At 36.6% G+C, this 12,777-nt stretch overlaps 1 protein-coding gene across 1 annotated transcript in view; it reads right to left on the bottom strand.

Moving 5' to 3' along the window:
• The window catches only part of Nup62cl (nucleoporin 62 C-terminal like), a 64,627-nt gene that overhangs the window by 45,974 nt on the left and 5,876 nt on the right, over positions 1 to 12,777 (bottom strand). Inside the window, exon 2 of the mRNA XM_048336809.1 lies at positions 760 to 860. Coding sequence (XP_048192766.1) covers positions 760 to 814 — 55 coding nt within the window. The 5' untranslated portion in view covers positions 815 to 860. The remainder of the gene's footprint in view (positions 1 to 759; positions 861 to 12,777) is intronic.

Raw genomic sequence — 12,777 nt, 5'->3', positions numbered from 1 at the left:
TGAGTCTGACAATTTATATTTCAATAACTCAACCCATGAGTGAAAGAATCAGTTCCTTTTTCAATATTTTACTGGAGCCACTAGTATGTTTTACATTTTTTGAAAATATGCTTACTTATAAAGGTCACATGACACACCCTTCTCGTAGCTTTCAACAGTTGTCTAATTAGGCTCTGGCATGCTAGAAACTCAGCAAGCATTGATAAGATAAAAATAAAGTTATAGAGATGGTATATACCTCACTTAGCAATAATTATTTTAAGCATAAAGGGAGTTGAACTTAATTTATGCCAGCTTTTAAGAAAGTCTCATTTCATCCTTAAATAAGGTTTTTGATTTGTGAGTACAGTATTGGGGTTTGAACTCAGAGCTTAGGGCTTGATATACATGCACATATCTAAATATAAGAATATTACTATACCCAGGCTCCAACACTTAATTCCTGTTTTCTGCCCTTCATATGGGTAAGAATCTGTTCCATTCAGATATATTTGGCAAAACTTCCACTCAAGAAGTAGTTTTCAAAACATCACAGTGTTAACAAATTAAGTGCTTAAATTTATTATTTTAAGCCATTACAACCATGTTAATTAAAAAACATTACATTTAAAGCCCTAACAATTAGGTCCTATAATAGTCAAATATAATGATGACTTGTGAGGTGCAGAACAGCCATAGAGCCAGAGCTTACATTGGCAAAGTGAGTTAAGTGGCCTCCTTGGGAATAATAGTACTTTCTTTAGAGAGAGTAAAACTTACATGAGAATTCCTCAGTAGTTATTAAGTTGTGAACACTGAGTACTTTGGGAAACATCCTGAAGAGTGATCTAGGCGTAGATCAGTAGATACTGGAGCCAAACCTAAAACAAAAAATAATTATCAGATACATGTTGTTGAAAACAAAATCTTTATGGAAGACACCACCATAACATGGTTCCTTTAAATTGAAGAAGTTAGGCGCTGGTGGCTCTTGCCTGGAATTCTAGTTACTCAGTAGGCGGAGATCTGAGAATCATGGTCTGTAGCTAGCCTAGGCAAGAAAGTCTGTAGCTAGCCTGGGCATGAAAGTCTATGAGATTTTGATTTCCAATTAATCACTAAAAATGCCAGAGGTAGAGCTGGGTCTGAAGTGGTAGAACATCAGCCTTGATCAAAAAAGCTAAGGGACAGTGCCCAGATCCTCAGTTCAAGCTCTAGTATACACAAAAAAAGGCAAGAAAAATCCCTGAAACCTAATAAATAAAAACAAGTACTAGTAAAAGCCTGATTTAAAAAATAGGATAGCCAGCCTCCTAGTATTATCATAACAGAACAAACCCAAACTCCATGTGACTGAAGAATGGATATGAGAGGCATCCACTCCCAGAGCTGTAGCATAAGAAGTCCTGTAAAACTGTTCCTTAGTGAAACATCCTCAACAGGAAGAAAGTATTTTTTAAATTGGAAACTGGAAATTGTCCTAAGGGCATACAGCAAATGACTAAATATTCACAAAAATCTGCCCACTGCTCTCAGTCAAGGGTACAATATCTCAATGGGAGGGACAAGCAGCCACCTTTAGAATTACTGATGAATACTGCCAAGAGTTGGGAGGCTAAAATGGTTAACTACTTAGGTAAAAGCTTCAATCTAGGCACAAATAACTGAGAATACTGAGTTCCTAATCACCTTCACCCTGATTACCTCAACCAAGCCCTCTTCTAGGGCTAAGTTCCATGCTTGAAGAGGTAATCAAGAAAACCATCAGCTATTACCACTGCCCAGACCCTGAAGCAATGGCTCAAAGATTTATCCCTAGGTTAATGTTCAGAAGAACAGAGAGGTCCCAATCTACCTCCTAAAGAAATGTGTTTATTTCAAGGAGAATATGAGGAAGTTCAAGTTGAAGAATTCCCGCTTGAAAAATAAAAGACTTGGAAAAAAGGAAACAGAAATGAAACAAAATGAAAAGAAAAATGAAGATTTGGTATTAAGCAATTAAGTGGAGCTAGGTAGCATTTTAAGGGCAAGAATTCAGAATGTAAGTCAGCTAATTTATCAGAGGTAACCAGGGAAGAACAGAAGTTGAAAAGAACTGTGCCAACATCAGAAGAGTTAGGCAGTGATATGATACATCACAAATAAATTGTGTAAGTAACAGGACAAATGAAAGAAGCCAGGCACAAAAAGCCACATATTGCATGATTATATTTATATGAAATGTTCAGAATAGGCAAATACATAGAGAGAAAATACAGTAGTTGCCAGGGCCTGGAGGAGGGGGGTAATGGGGAGTAACTGTTAATAGTACAGGGTTTGGAGTAATGAAAATATCTTCAAATTACATAGTGGTGATGGTTACACACTCTAAGTATATTAAAAAGCACTGGATTGTACATTTTCAAATGGTGAATTTTAAGATGTGAATTACGCCTCAATTATGCTGTTATTAAAAAATGAATTAGCATCTCAAGAGAAGCAGAAAAAGCATTTGCCAAACCCAACACCCTTTCACTATAAAACATGATAGAAGAAGGGGACTTCCTCAACCCTCAAAGGAACGTCATCCTTCATTATTGATTTTTATTTGTGCTATTTATTTATTTTATTGTGCTGGGGATTGAACTCAGGGCCTGGGCACTGTCCCTCTTTCAAGGCTGGCACTGTACCACTTGAGCCACACCTCCATTTCCAACTATTTTTTTTAGTGATTAATTAGAGATGAATCTCATGGACTTTTTTTGTCTAGGCTGGTTACAAACCTTGATCCTCAGCTCTCAGCCTCCTGAGTAGCTAGGATTACAAATATATATATATATACTCTTAGTAATAATCAGTAAGACAGGTGCCAGTGGCTGACACCTGTAATCCCAACTACTCAGGAGTTTGAGATCTAGAGGATAGCAGATGAAACCCACCACACTCTATCTCTAATTGACCAGCAAAATGTAAGACTGGAGGTATGGATCAAGTGGTAGAGTACTAGCCAAAAGCAAGCAAGCTAAGGAAGAGTACAAGGGTATAGCAGGAGTATTTATTTTGTCATCTAGTTCTATGTTGTGAAAACCTCCTACACATTCATCATTGGCTTTTTATTTTGTTTTTGCTTTATTTGAAGACCAATCTTTTCATCATTTTTATGGTCTAGGGTCTCTACATCATGTTCAAAAGAACTTCCTTCTACATATACAAAAGGTGTTCAACCTAAAGTTTAAGAGAAAACTGCAAATTATTACTATATTGAGAACAATTTCACAGAACAGATAAGAAGTCTAAAACCAGTAACACATACTGTGAAGAAACAGAGAGTTTTGCAGGTTCCTAATGGGAGTGTAAATTGATCTAACTCCTGTGGAAAACAAGTGGTCAATGCTTCTAAAATTAAAAATGCGTCTATCTTTTGAACCAGCAGTGCTTGTTCTGGAAATTCATCCATAAAAATGTACTTTATGATACTGAAAAGTGATTAAAATGGCAAATTTTGTTACATTTTGCCATAATAAAAATATACTCACACATATGTAGATGTAGCTGTACCCTTACAAAATAACATGGAAACGGCATGCATTACATCACTGTATTAGCAAAAGGGGAAACAACCCAAATTCAATCATCAAGAGACCTAGACCATGGAATAGTATGATGCAAACTACTTAATGCAGCTCTCTCTGTACTAACTGATGTGGGAAAAAATGCAAAATGTGTCGCATAGGTATGATATAAAATTCAACTTTAAAAATTAGAGCATACAGCCGAGTGCTGGTGGCTCACAACTGTAATCCTAGCTACACAGGAGGCTGAGATCTGAGGATTGTGGTTCAAAGCCAGCCAGGGTAGGAAAGTCCATGAGACGCTTATCTCTAATTAACCACCAGAAAACCAGAAGTGGTGCTGTGGCTCAAGTGGTAGAGTGCTAGCTTTGAGCTGAAGAGCTCAGAAACAGGGCCCAGGCCAAGTTCAAGCCCCATGACCCACAATTGACCAAAAAAATAAAAAGAGCACAAAATAATGTGTAGAGTATAACATTTAAGTCAAAAAAGGTAGAGGGCTAAGAAAATATATGCTTTTTAGTCATCAAACCCATGGGGAAATTGGATAGATATAAGATATAATTTATCATAGCTGAGTATGGGAAAGGGACAAAGATAATACAGTACAGATGAGGGACACTATACTTGTTTATAATATAGTTTTATTTTAGAACCACTTGATTATTTGAAAATAGCATGCAAATAAATCTCTCTCCATGCAAGAAATTGTTTACACGTCTTCAAAATTTATGGTTTCATTTTCTACCTTTAATTCATGCAAAATTATGATTATTAATTATAATCTTCCTCTCTCCAAAAAGCACTTAGCCAACAACTACTGCAACCCATTTATTCATTATTCCATCCCCTTCCCTTTATAAGGGCACTTTTGTAAACACAGGTTTGTTTCTATGCCTTAAAATACTTTACTGATGTTTCTTTCTATGTCTGTCCCATAACAGAGTTCTAATTATTGTAGCCCTAGAACTCATTTATTTTTTTACATTATGTAACATTTTGAATTTACAGGAAGAAAATAAATGATATATTTTCACCATTTCCCTGCAAATACTCCATCATCCTTTGCCTTATAGAACAACAGGTGTGGCTAGTCTCATGCATTTATGCATCCATTTAAAATTTTAGAATCTTGTCAAGTCTTCCTTCCTTTCCTTCTCCCAAAAGACTCCCATTATGGCTTTACAGGAATTGCATTAAACATACAGATTAATTTCAAGATAAGGGATATTTTTTATAATACCGAGTCTGCCCATTGGAAGTCTTTTTATTATTTATTATCCCAAGCAAAATGTTGAGGTTTTCTTCTACTCAGTAATGCACAGTTTTAAAAGTTTATCCCTAGGCATTTATTTCATACTTTTGGCCAAAAATGTTAATTGGACTTTTCTCCATTATATTTCCCAACAACTATTGCTTAAACATGGAGAAGTTATTGATTTTTGTATTATTTATTTTGTAACTGGCTGGATTGCTGAAATCTCTCCACTGGCTCTAATTAAATTTATACTTGATTTATGCCCATATTTTAAAATCTTGATCATTTGTCTCAGACATTGGAACAGTTTCAAGGTCTGGCCTTATATTACATATCTAGAGATAACTAAGGAAGCAAATACTACTTAATATAATTTGCTTTTAGGTTAAATGAGTCTTACTCCAAAATAGAGAGAGATTTAAAGCCAAGAGTCAGTGGCTCATGCCTGCAATTTTAGCTCTTAAGGAGGTAAGAGATCTGAGGATCATGGTTCAAATTCAGCTCAGGCAGGAAAGTCTGCTTCTCCAATGAACCACCAAAAAGCTGGAAGTGGAGCTGTAGCTCCCCTGTGGTCCCCTGTGGTAGAGCACTGACCTTGAGGTTAAGAAAAGAGCTCAGGGACAATGCACAGGACCTGAATTCAAGCCCCAGGACCAGCACAAAAAAAAAGAAAGAAAGAAAAAGTATTTAAGACACAAAATTTTATTTTCTTCATAGAACTGGAGTAGTTTCTCAACATGGTACTAATAACACTGATGGGAGTGATAATATTTTGTGATAGCTGCTTTATGTACCACAGGATGTTTAAGCAGTGGGCTTGGGGTCTGCCCTATCAGTCACTCATCCCTCCCTAGTCTTGACAACCAAAATGTTTTCTGGCATAGTCAGATATCACCAGGAAAGAAAGTAGGGAGCAAAATTACCTCCAGTTGAGAACCACTGGTCTAGAGGAATCATTTGAATCATCGTTTCCTCTGCTTAGTGATATACAAATACCAAAATCAGCTTTAATTCCTTATGTTTAAGAATACAAGAATAATTGGGGTGTGGTTGACTGCTTGTTTAAGCATTTGTGAGGCCCTAGGTTTGTTTCTCAACAATGCTATATATAGACACATGCGTGATAGATGATAGATACATGAAAATCCCTACTACCTTAATAAACTGTTAAGCATAGAATTAATTTTTGTAGGTCCAAGTCCAGAACTCGAACACAGTACCTGCCACTTTGGCTCATTGGCTAGCACTCTAACAACTGAGCCATACCTCTAACCTCAGCACTGAATTAGCTAAGATGTTTTAAAAATCAAATGGGAGAAAGCATGGAAGAGCATGTGATCCTGGAACAATAAAGAGCAGATAAATGAAACAGACTAAGAGTCCAGAAGCAAAGCAAAATATAATAATTCAGTATATCAGGAAGAGAACAAATTTAATCAACACAAAAAAGATGTCTAACAAAATAGAATAGTTCAACTCACTAACAATTTAGAAAAACTGAGGTTCTTAAATATATAAACACATAAAACACTAACAATAAGCTCATAGAAATATAGATTTATGAAAGATTGTAGAAATTAGAATCTTAACTCCATTTCCAGGAAGATTTGGCAGATGTACTTTTCCCTCTTTCTTTCTAAATACAACTAAAACTGACCATGGTATCTAAAACACAAAAGACCTTGAATGGTGGACAAAAGGCAAATGGGCTAGGAATCTCAAGAACAAAGGAAGAGAGAATTAATAAGTTTCTTTGGTTTATTTTGCTTTATTTTCCCTTTTTGCTGTTACTGGGGATTGAAATCAAGGCTTCATGCTCTCATTTAGCTTTTTTCCTCAAGGCTACCACTCTACCACTTGAGCCACAGCTCCACTTCTGGCTTTTTGATGGTCAATGGGAGATAAAAGTATCATGGACTTTCCTGCCCTGACTGGCTTCAAAACAAGATACCCAGATCTCATCTTCCTGAGTAGCGAAGGCTAAAATAAGCCATCTTTGATATGAAAAATGATAGAACATACTTCCTTTCCAAGGAATTAGAAATACTAAAGCAATTTGAATGTACTACTGACATATACATTTAGTAAGTTCAAAGGTCTTGAGAAAAAAGACATCCAAAAAAACAAACCAATAAACAAAAGGGGAAAAAAAAGATCCAAGATCAATTAGCAACGCACTAAGAATACAAGAAAAGAGGGAGAGAAATAATTTTTTAAGAAGGCTGGAGGTGTGGCTGAAGCAGTACAACTGCCTGACATGCGCAAGGGCCTGAGTTCAACCCCTAGCACTACGCAAATACATAAATAATTGCTAGGTAATGACAAAAATTTAAAAGGCCCAAGAGATAGTCTTAAACAATAGGCTAGGTATAGCTGAAGACAGAAAAAAAAACCTGTGAGTTAGAAGAGAAAACAGAAGAGACTCTCAGAACACAGGACATATAAATTGATGAGAAAGAAGATAGAAATTAAAAGATAATCTAATTTTTATCCAAAAGGAATGCAGAGATAAAAGCCAGAATGGTAGAGACAATACTAATAGGGTTAACAAATAATTTTGCTAGAACTGAAGTAAAATGATGTAGACTTAAAAAGTTACCAAGTACAAGTAAGCAACCTTTCAACACCATGTATACACATATAAACCCATATATCTATATGTACATCTGTACACATAAATATACACTATATTATACATATGTTATATACACTATATTGAAATGGTAGAATATTTACTGCAGAGAAAAATTCTGAGACTTACCTGAGAAACAGAATTATTTACCTAATAGGCAGTAATAACAAGACTAACAGCAGGCTCTTCCTTATGAACAATAAAAGTTGGAAAACAATAGAAAAACATCTCAAAGTGCTTGAAGAAAAATTACTATGAATTTGTAATCCTACTCCAATCAAGATGAATAGAGTATAATGTGTCTAAATATTAACTTTTTATGTGCCAGTCCTGGGGCTTGAACTCAAGGTCTGGGCACTGTCCCTGAGCTTCTTTCTTAAGGCCATAACACTACCAATTGAGCCACAGTGCCACTTTTGACTTTTTCTGAGTGGACTATTGGAGATAAGAGTCTCATGGACTTTCCTGCCCAGGCTAGCTTTGAACCTCGATCCTAGCTCTACTTACTTTTTTTGTTGCTGTTGGTCGTGGGGCTTGAGCTCTATCCCTAAGCTCTTCAGTTCAAGGCTAGCACCCTACTACTGAGCCACAGTGCCACTTCTGGCTTTCTGGTGGTTAATTGGAGATGAGAGTCTCAGGCACTTTTCTGCCCAAGCTGGATTTGAACCACAATCCTCATATGTCAGCCTCCTGAGTAGCTAGGATTATGGGCGTGAGCTACCAGTGCCCGGTACTTTTTTATGAAACAGACACTAAAGAAAGCACAAGCAAAACAGTTTGGTTAAGGTATTTTATCTCTACTACATTTCACATTCAAAATCCTATTTCCAACTCAAAAGCCTTGGCCTCTTCTAGGTCATCCAAAGTACTCTTGAAACAGCATAGTTTTACTCAGTACTGAGGTCCTCAAGCTTGCTAGGCTAGTCAGCTGTCACTAGAACCACGCCCTCAAGTCTTTTTTTGTATTGTTTTCCAAATGGGGCCTCTTCCAGGAAAAATCTGCCTCCACCCCCAGAGTAGTTGGGATTACAGATGTGCACCACACCAAGCACCACAGAAGCAGCATTCCATAAAAGAACTAAAAGACATTTTTCTACATTCCTATCTTTTTTTTTTTGTAATCCTCGGGCTTGAACTCAGGGCCTGAGCACTGTCCCTGGCTTCTTCTTGTTCAACGCTAACACTACCACTTGAACCACAGCGACACTTCTGGCTTTTTTCTATATATGTGGTGCTGAGGAATGGAACCCAGGGTTTTATGTATGTGAGGCCAGCACTCTACCACTAGGCCATATTCCCAGCCCCTACATTCTTTTATTTTTTAATGTCAATTGTGGGGCTTGAACTCAAGGCCTAGGTGCTGGCTGTCCCTGAGCCACTTTGTGCTCAAGGCTAGCACTCTACCACTTGAGCCACAGCACCACTTCTGGTTTTGAGTGGTTAACTGGAGATCAGAGTCTCATAGTAAACTTTTCTGTCCTGGCTGGCTTTGAACCATGTTCCTCAGATCTAAGCCTCCTAAGTAGCTAGGATGACAGGCATGAGCCACCTTCACCTGGCTTTTTTGTTATATTCTTAAGCCTGTTTTGCAAATGCATAGACTAGTGTCTCCTCTCATGTCATCATATAAGTAACTAAATGTGATTCACCATATCCCCATTTTCTCCCCATAACTACTAGTTTCTAGAATTTACAGAGAATCCTGATTGTCTCAGAGGTTTTGCACCCCAACCACTCATCATGCAAGTTTTAATCCCAGATTTGAGTTTGGTACTATCAATCAACATTTCTTATCTTTTTCACAAACAGGACCTTAGTGCACTTTGATGTCCCTGTGTAAGATTACTAATATATTAAAAGTGAAGAACAGGTCTCCCAAAGCTACCTGTTAGCTATCAGTAGGCATGTTTATCTTTACCTATGTTCCACTTCTAACATGTAACCTAATAGCTTAAAAGTGAAGAAAACCATACCTTTACCTGTAAAGTAGTTTACAGTTCTATCTTGGTGATATATGTTCAAACAAAAAATACTGGATGGTAAAGAGCTGCAGAAAACTCACCAGAGCTCACTGGAAGGACTACTGTAAGACATGGGCAGGTGTTCTCAGCCTGGCAGTGCAACCAGAATGGGGCTTGCTGAATTAACTACAGGACTTTAAAGGGAAAAACAACACAATGAGTGCTGATGTCTCCAGTCTGTAGCAGTCTCTTAAAAGCATGGATGTCCCAGTTTCCTCACTTCTGACTCTCCAGTAGTTCTACTAAATGAGTAACTTATTTAAAAAATAAGTTTACTAAAGACTCTCTGCATATTTTACCTTACCTAATTTAATTTAATAATGGAAAGTGCTATGTGAAAGCATCTAAAATGTGATGATGGGATTATCATTGCTGTCAGTGAAGAATCAGCAAATCAAGGATAATTGTGGAGCACTCTGAGCAGGCCTGGGGAGTAAACATAAATTGGATTGCAAATTACTATTCCAAAACAGTTACTACACTTACTTCTCCTTTATCAGCATGCAAATTATCTGCAATAAGTACTACCTATTGTCATTTATTGATCCTGAGAGTCTTTGGGTAGGAAACTTATAAAGGATCAATAAATAAATGATAAGTCATTTACAGACATATCATTTTACCACTGAAGTTCTTGAATCATTTTGTAATACTAAAAAGTAAAAGCAAGAAGGGAAGCACTGACTGAATCCAAAATTCCTCATCTTTAGTGGCTGAACAACACATCAGAATGCGACTTTGATCTCTATCCTGTAGCTGTGGTAACCAAGACATGAATATGCACTAAATATCTTTCCTAAGGTCAAGACACTAGTAAGTAAGGGAACTGGACATATTTTGTCTATTTTAATATTATTATAAACAAATTAAAGTAAAATTATTATAAAATATCGAAAGGCAGCAATAAGATGAATTCAAGCCTGAGTACCTATATAATAGCCATTTATTTCAGCATGAATGTGAAGAGACTTCTGTCTCAAAAAATGTATGTGATTTGGGAGGGCATTATTCATATTACTATTTCTCTACATTTCTTCAAGAAATGACTGTCAAGGGGTAGCTAACATAGAATCTCATCTATATAACTTATTAAAAATTGTTCTTACTTTCTTGGAAGCAAATAAACTATTCTCCCTTAGAGGCAGTATTTTCTCTAAACTGTCTAGTTACTTGACAACCATCAAGTTCCACGAATGCACTTCACCTCCTCAAGAATATCATGACTAAGAGATCTGTCTTGAAAATTCATGCAATGTGATTAGTCATGTTATAGAACCACTTCTACAAATAGTGATCTCTCACAATTCATGTGGTTGTCTAACATATTCATTCATTAGAGAGGCAGAAAATAAAAGTAAAGAACAAATTCACTGAAGAAAACCCTATATCTCCAAGACACAAAGCCTTCCAGGAAAAGTTCTGAAGAACAAAAGGAAAAAAAAAATCAAAGCTTCTGGTACAGGACTTTCCACTAATACTTATGGATGCCAATTCCTGAAGTAAAACTTAAGTTAATATTTTACTCTAAACAACTCTCCAGAGACAAATGGATATGGAGGGGTGAAATTTACATACATTTGGAGAGCTCAAACTTGGAATGATGATGACTTTATCTGATAACAAAACAAAATATGGGGCTTCTGAAAATGGTATACCAGTTTGGGGTTATTAAATATCTTAAGTAGTATATTTCACTTTAAATCCTTCTTTGCCTTCATAATGTAACTTTTCAAACCCATAAGGTCAAAATCTAATTTCAAGAGCTAGAAAAATAGTTTTTTAATCATTGTTTTATTTTGTTGCTTGAACTCAGGAGCACTGAATTCACTTGGCATCTTGCTATCTCACTTGAGCCATACCTCCAATCCAACTTTTTACTTGTTAATTGGAGACGAAGTCATAGGGAATTTTCCTTTTCCTAGGCTTGCTTCAAATCATGATTCTCCAAGTCTTGGCCTCCTGAGTAGCTAGGATTACAGGAATGAGCTACTGATTATTTTGCTCAGCTAGAAAGAGGGTTTTTTTTTTAAACTCCAAAACCATGATAAGTTTAAGCAAGAAAAGGTCTTAAGACTATCCCAACCAGTGACTGGGCACAGTAGCACTTACCTGTCATCCCAGTAACATGAAAATGCCCAGCTAAGAGAATCGTAGTCAAAACTGGCTTAGGAATAAAAGGAAGAACTACCTCAAAAATAGCAACTTGCCAAATGCCAGTAGCTCATGTCTGTAATCCTAGCTAGTCAGGAGGCTGAGAACTGGAGTCCAGTTTCAAATCAGACCAGGCAGAAAAGTCTGCAAGACTCCATCTCCAAAATAACCAGCAAAGTATGTGTATTTAAAAATATATGAGGGCTGAGAATGTGGCTTAGTGGTAGAGTGCTTGCCTAGGATGCATGAAACCCTAAGGTTCCATTCCTCAACACCACATAAACAGAAAAAGCTAGAAGTGGCGCTGTGGCTCAAGTAGTAAAGTGCTAGCCTTGAGCAAAAAGAAGCCAGGGACAGTGCTCATGCCCTGAGTTCAAACCCCAGGACTGGCAGAAAAAAAATATGAACATGATTTCCAGTCTTTCAAATTAACTTCTCTTATTTATCACAGGAAGATTTGCCTTTAATAAAAAGTATTCTTGGGAGGAAATAAAATAATCAGCACAAAGCCAGGCAGGAAACATGGCTCAAGTGATAGAACACTGGCTCACATGCCAAGCAAGTACAAGGACCTCAGTCCAAACCCTGATGCCAGCCCCCCCCCCCAAAAAAACCAAAACAACAATAAAAAATCACAAAATAAGCATCATAAAAAGAGCTTGCAGAGTGGATAAGGTGGCTAAAACACCTGTTTCGTGAGTATGAGGCCTTGAGTTCATCAACCCACAAAAAAAGAAAAATAATCTGGTTAATATGACGAAGTTTTCATTGCCACTATTTTCAGAACCTCCGTCCACAAAAAAACTTACCAAGTACATGTTTTCAAAAGATAAGCAATGTTCTTGTTTAGAATTTTGCATTTTTATTTTGGTAAAATATACAAAACATAAAAGTTGCCACTTAACAATAAAGTATAAATTCAATGGCATTAGGTACATTGACAATGCTGTTTAGCTGCCATCAATATTAAAAAAAAAACTTTTCCATCTTCCCAAACAGAAACTACAATCAGTTGAATTCATTCTCTCTACTCCCAAACCTGGTAATCCCTCTTACTTTCTGTCTCTGAATTTCTCTATTTTAGATACGCCATGTAAGTAGGGAAATACTCTTCTGATTTATATATGAATATCTGTACATATCAACAAACCTCCAAACATACAGGAAAGATTTTTTTAAAGAGGTATT

The sequence above is a fragment of the Perognathus longimembris genome, chromosome 28 (genome assembly GCF_023159225.1).
Source record: "Perognathus longimembris pacificus isolate PPM17 chromosome 28, ASM2315922v1, whole genome shotgun sequence".
NCBI classification, from domain to species: Eukaryota; Metazoa; Chordata; class Mammalia; order Rodentia; family Heteromyidae; genus Perognathus; species Perognathus longimembris.
Note: the sequence above shows the minus strand (reverse complement) of the source record. Positions and strands in the feature narration are given on the sequence as shown.